Source organism: Camarhynchus parvulus, chromosome 9, assembly GCF_901933205.1.
Source record: "Camarhynchus parvulus chromosome 9, STF_HiC, whole genome shotgun sequence".
In the NCBI taxonomy this organism is placed as follows: Eukaryota; Metazoa; Chordata; class Aves; order Passeriformes; family Thraupidae; genus Camarhynchus; species Camarhynchus parvulus.
Genome location: NC_044579.1, coordinates 14,638,385 through 14,653,458, shown reverse-complemented (window position 1 = coordinate 14,653,458; position 15,074 = coordinate 14,638,385). Strand labels below are relative to the sequence as shown.

The following is a 15,074-nucleotide window of genomic DNA, read 5'->3' as shown; positions in this document are numbered from 1 at the left end:
TTTCTTGGTTGTTTTCCTTTTAAAGGAGAATGCAGTTGCAGCGCTTTGCCTGAGTCTTTGAGGAAATGCAGTATTCCTGTGAAATTTGCTGACTAGCAAACTGAGTGAGGGTTTTTTTCGTTCCATTCATTTTTATTCCAGCTTTTCGATTTCTGTTAAGTCTACTCTAGTTTAGCCACTTCAAACATCTTCAGGATTTTTAAACATGTTTACTGGAGGCTGTTTGTTTAGTAGCTTAAAAGTATCAGGAATGATTCAGTGCAGTGTGCTCAGTCCCTGGGGAGGACCAATCCAGCTCGGTAGTGCTGAGTTGATTTAATGGCTTCCTATCCCTAATGGCTGCTTGCCTTTGGAGCCTGGGAGGGCTCCTGCATGAACAGAGTGATTCAGTTTGCCAAACTGACAACTGGCTTTTAGGTTAAAAGCTTCCTGTGAGGGTGGTAAACAGAAGCAGCAGTTCAGCTGACTTGGCTGTGCTGAACATACGTCTAAAGCACTGTGTGTCACATACGTGTCTAAAGCAGACTCCAGGCAGTACCTGCAGACTGAAGGGATGGATCTGACTGGCTACCTCGGAGTGAGAGATGGAAGGGGAGGAGGTCAGGTAAATTTGGAAGAAGAGAGAGATTTGTGGATATTAGGAGTTGATGGTCAGGGGAGGTGTTGGAGCAGGACAGGCTGTCTGATGAACTGGGCAGACTGTACTTGCTGGCAGCAGAGCTGGGGCTTGGGCAGGAGGCAAGAATGGAGTGCCAGAGCTGCCTCCACAGGGACACCAGCTGGAGCATAAAATCAGCTTGAAGTGACAGATCCATATGATGAATCCAGAGATTATAGTTCTGCTGCAAGGCTGTGAAGTTGTCAGCAAAATGTTTTTCAGTTTGCAGGAAATCACAAACAAGCCTTTCTTTAGTTTGTGTATGTTGCGGTCAAGAGAGCAGAACAAGCTGTGTAACTGAAAGTCCCACAGACTCATATCTGGTTGCTAGAGAAATCCAGGAGCTTGGTGATCATGTCAAAGACTGTAAGAAGAGAAATTCTTGTTAAAACAGCTGAATTCTCTTCAGATAAGGTTGACTGATCCATCTGCTATGAATTTCCTATGAGGTTCAAACTGCAGCTGATTTATAGGTACACTCAGCACTCCCACCTGAAACTGCAAAGCCTGAGTAGCTGCAGAGGGTGTTTTATGCTACAGGATGCCCATCAGTCTGAAAGAGTAGAGTCCTGCCTCAGATCAGATACCCCAAATGACTGAAAAGTCTAGACAGTTTAATTTTGTTGCCACTCTTCTGGGCCACTTATGTGTTGGAGGAGGAATCAATTAATGCTTATGAAACAACTGGATGTTTCAAGAAGCCATTTAAATGGTGGGTTTGAAATCACTGTAGTGTTCATTGTGATTCAAAAATTATTGAAATGCTGAAGGCCACGTGCTTGATAACTGGAAGAAAAATAACAAATGATTGTGCAGTGGTTCAGCACTAAATGTTCCCTGAACTGGCTAAGACAAAGGGACTTTTGGGGGGAAATACCATCTGGTTTATAATTGTGCATACTCCAAAGAGGGTGGAGTTTTGAGGCAGCACAGGAGTGTTAGTGTCTGTTGTTTCCATTCTTGTGTTTGAATTTGCAGCTCCTGTTATTCTTTTTAACAACATTTTTCTACAGTACATAAAGCATTTATTTTAAAATGTGGGCAGCTACATAACTTCCACTGGATCTACACAACTTATTATTCCACATGATGGTATTAGAACATTTACTTAATTGTTCATATGAGTTTAAAGTTTTCTCCTTAAGTTGGCTAGGTTTTGGATTTTAGTCAAACTAGCAAATTATGACAATTGAAATTTTCTTGATTTAATTTAGTGAAATTCCTGCAATACAGCTAAAAATATATATCATTTTAAAGAGAACATTAATACAATATTCAGATCTTATGAAATTTTGTAATCTGCAGAATGTTTCTGGACTTAAACTACAGTGTGTATGTTTACATTGGAGTGTCATTTTGCTAGAAAATCTGGTTTCTGCTATGAATTTACAATCTCTTCTGCTTCACTTCAGTTGTTCAGCTTTTTTTAGTTAATGCTCATATGTGGGCAGCATCTGAAGGTTAGGCAGCTTGCTGACCCAGCTCTGTGTTGCTGCTGTAGTGATTCAAAGATTGCAAGACTTTAGAAAAGGTCCAGAAAAGATTTCTCTGTCTCCATGAGCATTAACTGACGACCATCCTGTCCCTTTTGCATCAGGGCTGGTGAACAGTGTGCCTGTGTACCTGTTAAACACCAGTTTACCACTTACTGTATGAATTACAGAAGAAACAAGAATTTTTAAAAGGGCTATTTAACCTTGATGGTAATTTAACCCTGAACATGGACTATTGTGAAAAAAGATTGAAAATAAACCTTAGGCACTGTTTCAAAGATAGAGCTAGAATGATATACTATGATAGTTTCAGATGTTTTATTTTAAACATAATTTCAGGATTTGACTTTTCATTTCTTAGTATAACTCAGAATGTAATTTATCCAAAATTAAATATTTCAATCTATTTCAATGCCTTCCAGATATAGTTGCTGCCATTGGTTGAGGCCAGATAGCTTTTTGTGGGCCTTGAGAAATCAAATTTAAGTTAATGAAATCTGCAAATTTTCCCAAGATATAGCAGTTCATTTTACTTAGGATTTTGTCATTTATGTGTGATACTGGAGTGTCTTTATCAAAGCAGTTCCAAGACTTTTGTTCTCAGAGAGCCCCCCAGGTCTGACTGTATACTTGAGTATTATTTTGTGTTACCATCTAGAGATGATCTTTGAGTACATGCAGCATGTTGGATCAGTGTATAGCTATATCTGTGTGTTATACAGCAGGACAAAAAGTTTTCAAAAAGCAAGCATTGTTTGGATTTTATTTTTTTTAAGCCAAATAATTTCTTCACTGATCTATTGTTTGCCTTTTCTTTGTAGCATAAAGGAGTGCCATGGGTTACCTCTTATAAATGGACAGAATTGTGATCCTTATGCAACAGTCTCTCTGGTGGGGCCTTCCAGGTAACATTTTAATATAAAATGAATAAATCTAAAAATGCTGTGCTGTTGAATTGGAAAAGAAAGTCATAGGTTTTAAGCAAAATGTTTAAAACGCAGAAAAATCTTCCAGTGCTCTCATGTGTACATCACATCTCCATGGATACTGTTCTCTCCCTTCCCTGCCATATGCTCCAGACTGGGATGGTGTTTGGTCTGTCTGAATTGTTTGCACTAGTCAAGAGCCACTTATGACTCAGTTCTTTCTTTTTTTTTTTCTGTTTTGTATTGGATTTCTGCACTGTACTTCCTGTTAATTTATGTGAAATTCCTGGATGTTGTGATGCAGTTAGTTGCTCTCTCACCTTCCTCTCTTCCCTGTTTTTCCTGTGTGGGTTTCTTTGCAGCAGATGTGTAGTGATTGGGAGAAGATGAGAGAGGACAGGTTTTGGAACACCTTTGGGATGCTGTGTTCAGTGTCCACACAGTTCAAATATCTCCTTGTTTGGGACCAGTAATCCTCAATAACTGCTGGGTTTTTTCATTTAAGAAAAATCCCCCATCCCACACATTGACTACGCCCAAGTCCCTGCGCAATAAGGAGGATAAGTTTCAGTTGCTTCTTTTTTGCCACATCAGACCCTTTCCTTTCTCCTGTGCTGAGGAATTGCCTTTGTGAGCACAGTGCCAGGATGTGTTGTACCAGGCTTGCTTGGCTTAAAGACTTTAGAAGAGTTGTCCCTGAGTAAGCTCTGCATGGAGCATTTTTTTCTCCTCGGTAATAAACAATCACATTTTTTAGGTTTGGCTTGGGGGATTTTTTGTTTAGCTTGTTTGTTTGGGTTTTTCCTAAGAGGTCTAGGGAGGCTCACCCATTACACTTAGGAATCATGGGGCCAAATGGCAAAGAAGGTAAATTGACATACATTTTCTGTTTGAGTCCTATGTATGGATGGAAGTGGGAGAATGTTGGTCCCACAAAAGATTTACCCTGTTAGTATGGGAATATATGTGCAAATCTGACAGGAATTCCTGGTTGAGATTTTCCAATCTTATGCATGTGTGACTCATGTACCATGACTGGAATATTTATATGTCCAGTGCCTGAAAATAGGTAGTTGATACTCAGGGCAGTTTTTCTTCTCCCTTGTCTGTTTTTCTCACGTATTTTATATTTCTTTCTTTTGGAAAACCGTTTTATACTGCCACAGCCCTTTGCTAAGTAAATAAATAAATAAAACTGTATTCCTTTATAAAACTTGTGGGTTGGTTTTTTTTTTAATTTTACAAGGAAGTGGGGACAGTTGTTTTGTTTGACCCTGTGCTGCTTCATATCTAACATGAGCAGCAGTTGGTTTCAAAGAAAACCTTCAGTGTCTTGGGTGTAAGCCTCTGTCTGTGGGTATTTCACCAGCAAAAGAGGGTGGGAAAAACAGAAACTGCAGTTGAACAAGACAAGGAAAAGTGTGCTCATTACCTTCAGGCAGTGGTAAAGACATTAAATTTTAAATGCATTAGAAATTGTTCATGTGTTTTAATTAATATATGTAAGTTTTACCTGTTTGTGAAAGTAAATACAACCTTTGAGTTGGATAGATGCGCGACTAGCTAGATACAGCATTTAAAATGTTAACTCTTTAAACTGTGTTGTGAAGATGAACTAATTTCATTTTAAGATTTTCCTCATTGATCAAAGTAAATTGTAGAATAACAAAAAATGTTTTAACTTAAATGCATGGGTCCTTCTTGACAATAGAATGTCTTTATAATTGTGTGTTTAAGTTGTCTATGGTAAAAATTTTACCACATTGGAACAGGAATGACCAAAAGAAGACCAAAGTTAAGAAGAAAACAAGCAATCCGCAGTTTAACGAAACGTTTTATTTTGAGGTAACTTTTTGTGTGCTGTTCTTCCTGTTTATCTATTTTATGCAACCCTTCAGATATTTTTAAGCAAGCTGCATAGCAATACCTAATGCAGAAAGCTCTCTTCAGGCAAATTGAAGAGCTTTAACTGGCCTCTCAAATGTAAGTGGATGACATACTTAAATTTCTGTCTGCCAGACAATAGCATTCTCCTCCAGTTGCTGTGTGAGAAATTACTTTCTCACAAGCACATTTATGAAGGCAATTCCCTGTGTTGAATCACTTTATATATAATTTGTTGCCATCTGGAGTTAACTTAACCTATCCCATGGACTTCTATTTAAATATTTTCAAGCTTGACCTAAAAACCCAAACAACTTATTTATTTAATAAACTAATATCGTGATTATACCCAAAAAAGTTTTATTTTATTTTAAAAAGTTAACTTCATTGTTATTTAGGAGTTGATTTCAATTCTGCATGAGTTATGTGACAAAGAAACTATGAGTTTAAATTTTCATCTGATTTGTGTCAGTAATAAAAATCAGATTTGCATTTAAAGCGTGCTGTACTGAGAATTGGAAGGAGTACAACTCTTGCATGTGCCTCAAGTAAACCCTTCTGTGGGACTTGAGTGAGAAATAGTTTCATACCTATGCACAGTTTCAGTGCCTGTGTGTGTCTCAGTTGACCTGCTCAAGAATACTGAGTGTGATTTCTTAAGAAGTTAGATATTAGGATAAAAATGTAATCCAAACCACTCTGGTAACTTTTTGACTTATGATTTATTGGAGTTAAATTGAGAATGCAGTCAGTCAAGAAATGAGGAAAGTGTAGCTGAGAGGTTACGGTTGTGTTGTAACTAGGGCAAGAAGAGTGGGTTTCCTATTTGTTGTTTCTTCAAACATTTCAGAACTGACTTCAATGCTTTCATAGGGCTCATGCTAAAAGAAAAAAAAAATTTTGCCAGTTTCATGTCATACTACTTGTTGTTTTTTCTAGTAGATCTATACTGTAATTCCCTCATTTATCAGCCTTCAGAGGGTTCCACCATGAACCCTTCTTGACCCATTTTTTCCTGCTTTCTGGAAAAAGGCAGTTTGTTTGGCCAACTGACCTTTTTCCTTTGTATAAGGAACAGTAGCTATTTACCTATGCTAGAGGCATGGAGGGATTTCTTTGATTTTTGATATCCATAATACAAAAAATGTGTTAATAGGAGGAATTTACTTGCAGGTGACCAGGTCCAGCAGTTACACCAAAAAGTCCCAGTTTCAGGTGGAAGAAGAAGATATTGAGAAATTAGAAGTCAGGTAAGTTATGTGGATTAGAAAGTGATTTCATAGAATCATTAATAAATCATAATGTTTTATCATCAAGACAATAAATACTTGTTTTATCTTAGTGTAGCTTCACAGAATTACTGATCAGACTTGTAGAAAAGATGACATAGAAAATTTCTTTTTTTTTACTTGTTTTTCTTACTGAAGATGAGTTTTTTTGTTTTGAAGTAAATAGTGGTTGAGTGTGTCTAGCAGCCTAAACTTACTTCCTGTGCTGTGAGTAAAGAGGTATGAGTACGTACATCAAATTATACTTATTTGGGCAGAATATTGGTAAGAGAACTTGTACTGAAGGATATCAGCTTACCTTATCCTAGTCTATAGTTTCAAATATAGTTGGTTGGTTTAATAAAAAAAGAGGAGAGAAAGCCTCTTTTACGAGATTCTTAAAATTTCACTTTGCTTTTTAGAGGAACATTTGTCTTTCATCTTTTCCTTGCAAACGCAAGTACTCAAAGTATGTTCCCCTTTTCTGCTGCTTTACCCTCAGAGCAGGTCTTTCTGTGTTTATGCAATGTAGTTAGAACTGCAGAGAGCCCTGTACTCAGTTTCTTTTCTTTCTTGTGCTCCTGCACATACATGCACCAAATTTGCTGAATGACAGAAAGTCTTCAAGGTCAGCATATGTTTCCTAACAGGCATCAGAAGAATGATTTAGCAGTTAATCCACATAGCCATTCTAGAACTAACTTGGTATGTGTGTTTTTAACTATTAGCTTCATTAATTAGAAATGTATATTTCATTGTAGATGCAAATATATTTAGAAAAATAGTCATGCCCCAACAAATCTAGTTGTCTTTTTTTTTGTTTGTTTTTTTTTTTGTTCTTAACAACTGCTGTCTGTCAGAAATGTCAGAGAGGTAAGAAGTAATAGAACAAACCAGGGTGCATGTGTGGAGCCGGATTCCGTTGGAGGTTGTAAGCGTACGAGCTGCTGCTTGGAGAAACAAGCGCATGTCTTGGTGTGGCATTGCAGTGTCCCAGACTCTAGCAGTTAGGTAGATACGTAAATATATTGGTTAAAAAGTTCACTTGAATTACCTGAGAAGAAATGTGCACAGTTTTGGGGGTGGAGACTGAGCAGAAGTCATACATTGTGCCAAATCACTTTTATTTACTGATGCAAGGTCTGCAAGTCTTAACTTTCACTGTTTGTTTCTTTATCTGTTCTTTATGGATTAATAAGCCACTTGTTTGAGTCTTCTTGGTTTATTTAGAATGGACTGAGATTTCTAACATTTGCTGCCTGCATGCATGTGGATTAGTGCTGTAAGGCAGTTATTGTAAACTTGCTTATTTCTCTCTGGGAGAAAAGAAAATTAAGCAATGTTCTTGTTTTCAGGGTTGACCTATGGAATAATGGGAATCTGGTACAAGACATCTTTCTAGGAGAAATTAAAGTTCCTGTGAAGGTGTTAAGAAATGATTCCTTTCAAGCATGGTGAGAAATGATGATTCAGAAGTGAATTTGCTTGTCTTGCGTACGTTTTTTTTTGCAAAGGATATGTTTTATTCTACCTATTCGATAAACCATGTCTTCCTGTTCTAAGCTAGGTGAAACAGGTTTCTAGAGTTTCCCTGCTCAATAAATAAGGCTTGTCAGTAGGTACATTTAGCTCTGCTCTTCCCCATGTCTGCACCTAGTTGCAGAATAGTTGGTGTTTGAAGGGGAAATGTGGAGAGTGAGGGGAAGATGGACTGTAACTGTCTTTTGGTCAGGTTGCTGGATTTCAGTGATCTCTGTGTGCTCTTCAGCCTACCCAGCAAAACTGGAGCTTCTCAGAATTGCATCACTCGTAATTCAGTTCCTAAGTTAGACTTCCAGAATGATCAATGGAGAGTTTGTTTGATCATTAAGTATGGCTGTTTTCTCTTCCTTGGGGAGACTCTGGAAGTATCTTCTAGAGCCAGTCCAACATCATATCGGGGAGCAGGCACAGGAGCTGGAAGGGTGAGGTATGAAGGGAGTTCAGGAAGGAAACACTTCTGTGTGGGACATCACAGCACCCTCCTTTCTGATGTTTTTGGAAGCAGGAGCCCATCTCTAGCTCCTTTGCTGTCCCAAATGCTTAGCAGCAGGAAGGCATGAGTGCAAGGGATTTGAGTGCCTCCAAGTGTGTAAAATATTCTGCTTTTAGTGAACCTTTCAGTACAGGAAAAAGCATGGAGGAAGCACTTTCATATCCACCCAGAAAACAGATGGGAAGGACATGTGTAAATAGGAACTAAATGTAACACAGGTCTTGGCCAGGAGCCATTATGGCTCTGCTCCATGTACCCACCTCAGGCTCGAAGTGTCTTGCAGGCTGAACTCAGATTCTTGGTGCTTGAATGTGATCCTGTAGGTGTTTGTGTTGGAGTTTCTGGTTTTTTGCACGGTGTCTGCAATACACCGTTCTGCCAGTGTCTCATGTACAGCTGTGTGACCGTATTAACATAAAAACAGGCCTCTGTTAACAGCCTGCAGAGAGAAAGATTGTATCAGCATGGGCTCATTGCCTGTGAGCTGTGTTTGTATAGCTTTTTGAATTGCCCTAACATATGTCTAGTTCTCTTGAGTGTGTCTGCTAATATGTGTTGTAGGCACACCTTGCACTGAACATCCTCGTACCCAGGTATGATCTGCTTATCAAATACAGTTCTGTGATTAAAAATAACAAATCTTTCATACTATTGCTAATTTGTGTAATATGGTTTTGAATGCAGCTGAAGTGCAGCAGAGAAATTATCTGTACTACTAAATATTTGGAAAATAAGCCTAGGAGTCATGCTGTTAAGGAGAGGTTCTCCTGGTAAATCAGTTTTATTTTATGTTAGCATGCTTTCATGGACACTGCATCTGATTATGAAAAATTAAGTCTGATCTCCTGGTTGTAGAGGTCCAGATATACATGATTGTAAAAGAATATTTGGAGATGGGGTTTCAGTTTGTTGGAGTGAGTATTAAAACTACTGTGACACCAGTTAAAAGATGTTAACGTTTTTGTAGGGCTGCACCTCCTGTTAATATTATGTGTTTTTTCTGTTCTTAGACAGGACCATTTTAACTCTTCACATTACCTGTTTCACCTGCAGTGTCCAACACCCTAAATACAATCTAGATGTAAAATTAGATGGCCTAGTGTAATCTCAAACTATTCCTGCTATTCCCTGTTAACCTACAAAAAGTATATCCTATTATACTGTTTGCAGAGATGTGAGAAAATAAATATAAGTTCCATTATGTGTTAAGGATTAATTAAATGCTGCTTATGTTTTTACTTTTGTGTCTCAAGGGGGGTTTTTTGTGAAGTTTTTGCCAGTTTTCAGATACAATGCATGTATACTGAAATAGTTAAATGTGATACTTTGCTTTATTATGGAATTAGTCAAATGAATGAAATAGGGATCTGATATTTTATAATTGTCCTGTTGCTTACAGGTACTTACTTCAGCCAAGAGAAAACGGAAACAAGTCTTCAAAAACTGATGATTTGGGATCACTCAGATTAAATATCTGTTACACTGAAGACTGTGTACTTCCATCTGAGTACTACACTTCTCTAAGGAACTTGCTGCTAAAATCTTCAGATATTCAGGTACTTTTGTTGAAAATTTCATTTAAGTGAAAATTACAAATGGATTATGCAGTTGTGAGACAATATGAATTACTCATATCTAGATAATTGGTTTTGTTTCTATGTATAAATTACTTCTGTCACACCCAGATGAACAGCTTCTAGAGCTCTTGCTTTTGCTCCAAAGTACCAGGATTTTCTTCTTATTTTAGAAGAACCAGTGGAGACAGGAAAATAATCTGTGCTATGTGCCTGGAGGAGATAAAATACTTTTTTCTTTTTGGTTGCTCTTTTCGACTTTGTATTTTTCCATTGGCCTCTATTGGCTTCTTGGATTTAGAGGTTTTCCAGGGACGCTGATTCGTTATTGGCACTGAAGGGCAGATAATTAACAAAAAGGATCTACTTCAGAATGTATTTCAGATTCTACTTCTGAATTGCCTTCCCCAGGATGTTAATCAATATGACTGGATTTCTCACCAGGACATGGTGACAAAGAGGGAAGTGTGGTGGAGTATTTGCATAACACTGGGGCAGGAATCAAATCGTAGTAACCAGACTTTATATTCTTAGGTCTTTTGCAGCTTTTCATCAATTCAGTGTTAGTGAAGTACTGACAGAGGAGAGGAAAGATAGAGAAAGCAGGTGTGACTCAAGTTTTTGCTGGCCCATATTCAAATACTGCTTCACTGGAATTCAGCAATAGCTGAGTATATACGTAGCAGCAGTCAGCAGTGGTCTTTTCTACTGAAATAATTTAGTTTTTGTGTTGAAATTCCCAACTGTACAGTGGCAGCAAACACTTTAGAAGGTGAGAACTTTATTTTAATGTCCCCTGATTGTAGTTTTAAAACTCCTATAAAGATACATGACTTGGTAGTAAAACAACTGCTTTTTGGGTTTGTGACAAAGCCATAGTGTAACCCTTCAGGGAGAATGAGAAGGATGAGTAGCTACTGAATTCCCTTCTTAAATGTATTTATACAGTAGATAAATCTAATTTTCACTTAAGTATCTCTGGAATCAAAGCTTTTAATTTCCATGTTACACAGCAGATATTGAATCTTTCTGTTAACAAACTATGTCATTAGATTTGATCTGTACTTTTTTAAATACACAAGGAACATTTAACTACTTTACTCAGAGTTTGTATTCTGCTTTCTCACAGCCCATTTCTGCATCTGCTGCCTACATTCTGAGTGAGGTGTGTCGAGACAAGTGCGATGCTGTGCTGCCCCTGGTACGGCTGTTGCTGCACCACCATAAGCTGGTTCCCTTTGTTGCAGCCGTGGCAGAACTAGATCTGAGGGACACCCAGTATGTATTTCATGTTTATTGATGTCATGCTTTCTAAAATTAATCTTAGAGTTTCACAGGGCTTCACGATGCAACGCTGATAAGTAAGCCCTTTGGTTTCCTTCTCTCATGTAAAACTGACTAAATATATTAATCTTTTAATGATAATTTTTAAAAACATTCATTAAAATAATTTTGAAGCTGGGAGTCAGAGTTAAGGGTGCTGGGCAGTTTGGTAAAACTTTATCTTAGAGTACATAGTTTTTATTTTAGATGTCTTTATTTGGCCACTCCTCAAATTTTATTGTGCATTGTATCAAAACTTATAAACTTAGATGGAACATCTTTAAATTGCTGAAAATCTTACCCTGTTTCCTTTAACATGTGGCTTAAATGAAGGCCACTCTTTTTCTGCAAAGATGCCGTGTAATTCAGAATGTGGCCTGCATGCCTTGCAGGTAGGAGGCACGGGAGTTTTTCCAAGTAGCAGCATATGGTCTGTGAATTTGCAGCTCTGTGGTTAGGAGAGAAATAAGGCAGATGTGAGTAGCAACCAGTGCACTGCCCGGTCATGTCCAGTGGAGGTGTGGCAGGGATTTTGTCACACAGGACAGTTCATTTCAAAGCACTTAGTCTTGATTTAAATATTGCAAGACAGCTTAACTGCGTAGAAAGAGGTGACTCATAGAAAATAATTTTCTAAACTGCATTTTAGTACACACATTCCATTGTAATTGAACTGTAACAAAGGCAGCTTAAACTAAATCTCTCAGATTAGAAAGATACACTTTGCACATCTGGCTGTCAGTTTTCTTCAACAATTATAATGAATAAAAATATAACCTTGGATTAAATTATCTTTTGGTTTAAGTGTCTGGGTTTATTGGTGTAGTGTAGCAGTGTGCTATGGCTCCAGATTTTTTTTTCACCATGACTACTGCAGGAGGAATTGTATAATGCTGAGGTACAATTTTCATTAATGTGGAATTTTCTCCTGTTGTTCTTTCTCATGTTCCACACTGCACTGTAACTTTAATTGTATAAGATTTCTTAAGTTTTTTCTTGTGGTTTTATTTATGTTCCTAGGTTTGTTAATTGCTGTGATAATATTCTTGTTTATACTCTTTTTGTTACTGAGTGCCATTGGAAGCTCGGTGCATGTGTTCTGGGATTCCTGATTAAAATATATTACAAATATTTTTTAAAATATTTAATAGCAAGATAGAGTATAAATTGAATTTTTTTACTGAACTTGTTATTTCTCTATTCAAATAAAATAATTTCTTTTCTTGCAGAGAAGCAAACACAATCTTCAGAGGCAACTCATTAGCAACTCGATGTGTGGATGAAATGATGAAAATAGTGGGGAAGCACTACCTAAAGGTTACTTTGAAACCTGTTATTGATGAGGTATGTTATCCTGCTGAACCTTTTTTGGGGAAGCTCAGCCCCCTGTGGTATCCTTCTCTGTGAGATAGACATTCCTGTTTCAGCTCTGTGGTAGGAATCACTCAGGTAGGGGAATCCTAGAGGAAAAATTAATTGAGCAATAATTGCTGAAGTTTAGTGGGAGGAGTTTGGTCATTTATGTTCCAGATGCTTCAAAACAGTCAATGAAAGTCTTTGCAGCCTCCAACACATTGCAGAATTTGCCCATGTGATGCTTTATGCAATCAATCCATTTGAAAAGGCACAAAGAAAAGTGAGGATGGTCATTGCATGTTGTTAGAAATGGTTAGGACCTATTTAGAATTTTATTCCTAAGTATAAGAATCTGGTTTTTAATGGGGGCATTTCCATACTTTGTCTGAAAAATTGAACTCCTATAGTTTTGTTTGTTTCTTTCAGATATGTGAGTCACCTAAACCCTGTGAAATAGATCCCATCAAATTAAGAGAGGGGGATAATGTGGAAATTAATATGGTGAGTTTACCAACTGGTCTTAAAATCTGAAAGAAGCATTTTTAAAAGCAGTCTTTGTAATGGCAAATGAGTAACTCATAGTAGCAATATAACTGTTTTCAGAGTAAACCAAGAATAAGCTGTATTTTCTTACTCCTCTTTATGAAGACAGCAATGGAAAAGTCCAGTGGAAAATGGGACAGAGAGGAGAAGCTAAAGATGACAGTCATTCTTACCAGTTTTTTTGGTTGTTCTGATTCCTGATGTGCTATACTCAGCATCTAGATTGATGTACCTAATTAGAAGCGCTCTGGCATTTTTCATTGAAGTTTTGCTGGCTGCTTCCCTCTTACCAGAGTATGCTGATGTTTAAGGCAACAGTGGCTGCAATAAAGTTAACGTTCACTTGATAGACATGGGAAATGTTCCTTTCTTGTTGTCAAATGACAAAACCAGGTATTGATAGGTAGTTTATATTGCTAGACACTGCTTATATACTTTAAAGTAAATATCATTAAATATCATTAACAGTAGTAATGCCATATAAACATTATGAGGCTTTTAAAATATGCACTGTACTAGAATTCAGTATTCAATAATCAGACAGTGTTACATTTGTGCCCAGGGAAAAGAAAAGGAGAAATATGAATGTTCATGATCTTAAAAAATACCTTTTTTCATAATTGCAGGAAAATCTCCGCTATTATGTGGACAAAGTGTTCCGTGAAATAGTGCGGTCGAGTATAAGTTGTCCTACACTAATGTGTGATGTGTTTTATTCTTTGAGGCATCTGGCTGCCAGAAGATTTCCAAGTAAGTGTTCTCTAAGAACTTCTGAAAGTGGTGTTCAGACTGAAAACTTCTGCGGTTACCTTATAGGGATTGTTAAAATTCTTATCTTGTCCAAGGCTGTGCCCTGAACTTTGACAGGCATTTGTTTTTCTGTCAGGCTGTAAATTAGAGTGAAACTTTGTGGTCAGTCGAGACATTTTTTGTTTCCTGACACAAAAATATATCAAGTCAGAAACTGCAAGACAGCAGCAAACAAGAAGTCATCAGAAGAGTACAAGATAATAGTAGAAAAGCACAAATAGTACAGGAAGTGACTTATTTGAAAGATACTTAAAATTTTGAAGAGCTGTTCTGTTTGTTGCTTCTAAAGAAGCAAGATGTGAACTTGAAAATCAATTTAGCATTTGCATCTTTACATGAACTGTCACTCTGTTAACAATGGCCAGCACGTTCATAGTTCAGTGAAGTTAGCTTTAGTACTGCTATAGCTAAACTAGTTATGGGTAGTTTTGAGGAGGGTGGATGATAAAAATTATTTATTGGGTTTGTAAATATGACCAGTATTAGAATAGCTTTATTCTTGCAGAATGCTTTTAATATAGGAGTAATATTGTGGGTCTGAAGTACTCACACTTGAGTCAATTAAAATCTGAAATGTCCTGTAATAAGCTACAGGTGAAGAATATGCTCCTCATAATGTAGAGCGTTTCACTGATTCATGTTTATCACAGAAACTGAGCCATAAATTGCTCTAGTTTAGACAGTCCTTTCAGAAAAGCTGACTTACCAGATCAGATTGAAGTGGTCATTAGAGTAAGCGTGTGACCTCACTGGTTTTCCCAGTATAAAAGCAGATATACCCAAAAGATTTAATGAGAAAATTCTCATTTAGATCATCAAAATTATATAACAGCAGGGGTTTATGATGCAGCTCAGAATTGCAATTATATTTGTTCCTATGTGTTGACTGTATTTGTCATGCAGCATTAATGTATTTGAATTATCAGTGAGTGGCTTTCCAGGTGAAAGAATCCAGTAGCCCCAGAGTTTAGAGGCAGTTGCTGCAGTGTTTTGTCTCTGGGTGCAGCATCCAGCCAGACCTAATCAACTGTGTATGTAAATGCTTGCAGTCATCTCATTGTTTCTCTCAGTGGAGCTGATGAGCCAGTTGTATGGGAATAGAACTTCTTTTCAGATAAATTAGCAGTAAACACTCCACTATAAGGAGAACACTTCTTACCATGACCACCTTTCTCATTTCATGCGCTTCATTGATTTTTCTATT

At 37.3% G+C, this 15,074-nt stretch overlaps 1 protein-coding gene across 2 annotated transcripts in view; it reads left to right on the top strand.

The window, feature by feature from the left end:
- The window catches only part of RASA2 (RAS p21 protein activator 2), a 44,128-nt gene that overhangs the window by 20,316 nt on the left and 8,738 nt on the right, over window positions 1-15,074 (top strand). For both annotated transcript variants that reach the window (XM_030953996.1, XM_030953997.1), the window contains exons 6-14: window positions 2,973-3,056; window positions 4,850-4,922; window positions 6,135-6,211; window positions 7,585-7,683; window positions 9,664-9,820; window positions 10,968-11,116; window positions 12,391-12,505; window positions 12,944-13,018; window positions 13,687-13,810. In XM_030953996.1, coding sequence (XP_030809856.1) covers window positions 2,973-3,056; window positions 4,850-4,922; window positions 6,135-6,211; window positions 7,585-7,683; window positions 9,664-9,820; window positions 10,968-11,116; window positions 12,391-12,505; window positions 12,944-13,018; window positions 13,687-13,810 — 953 coding nt within the window. The remainder of the gene's footprint in view (window positions 1-2,972; window positions 3,057-4,849; window positions 4,923-6,134; window positions 6,212-7,584; window positions 7,684-9,663; window positions 9,821-10,967; window positions 11,117-12,390; window positions 12,506-12,943; window positions 13,019-13,686; window positions 13,811-15,074) is intronic.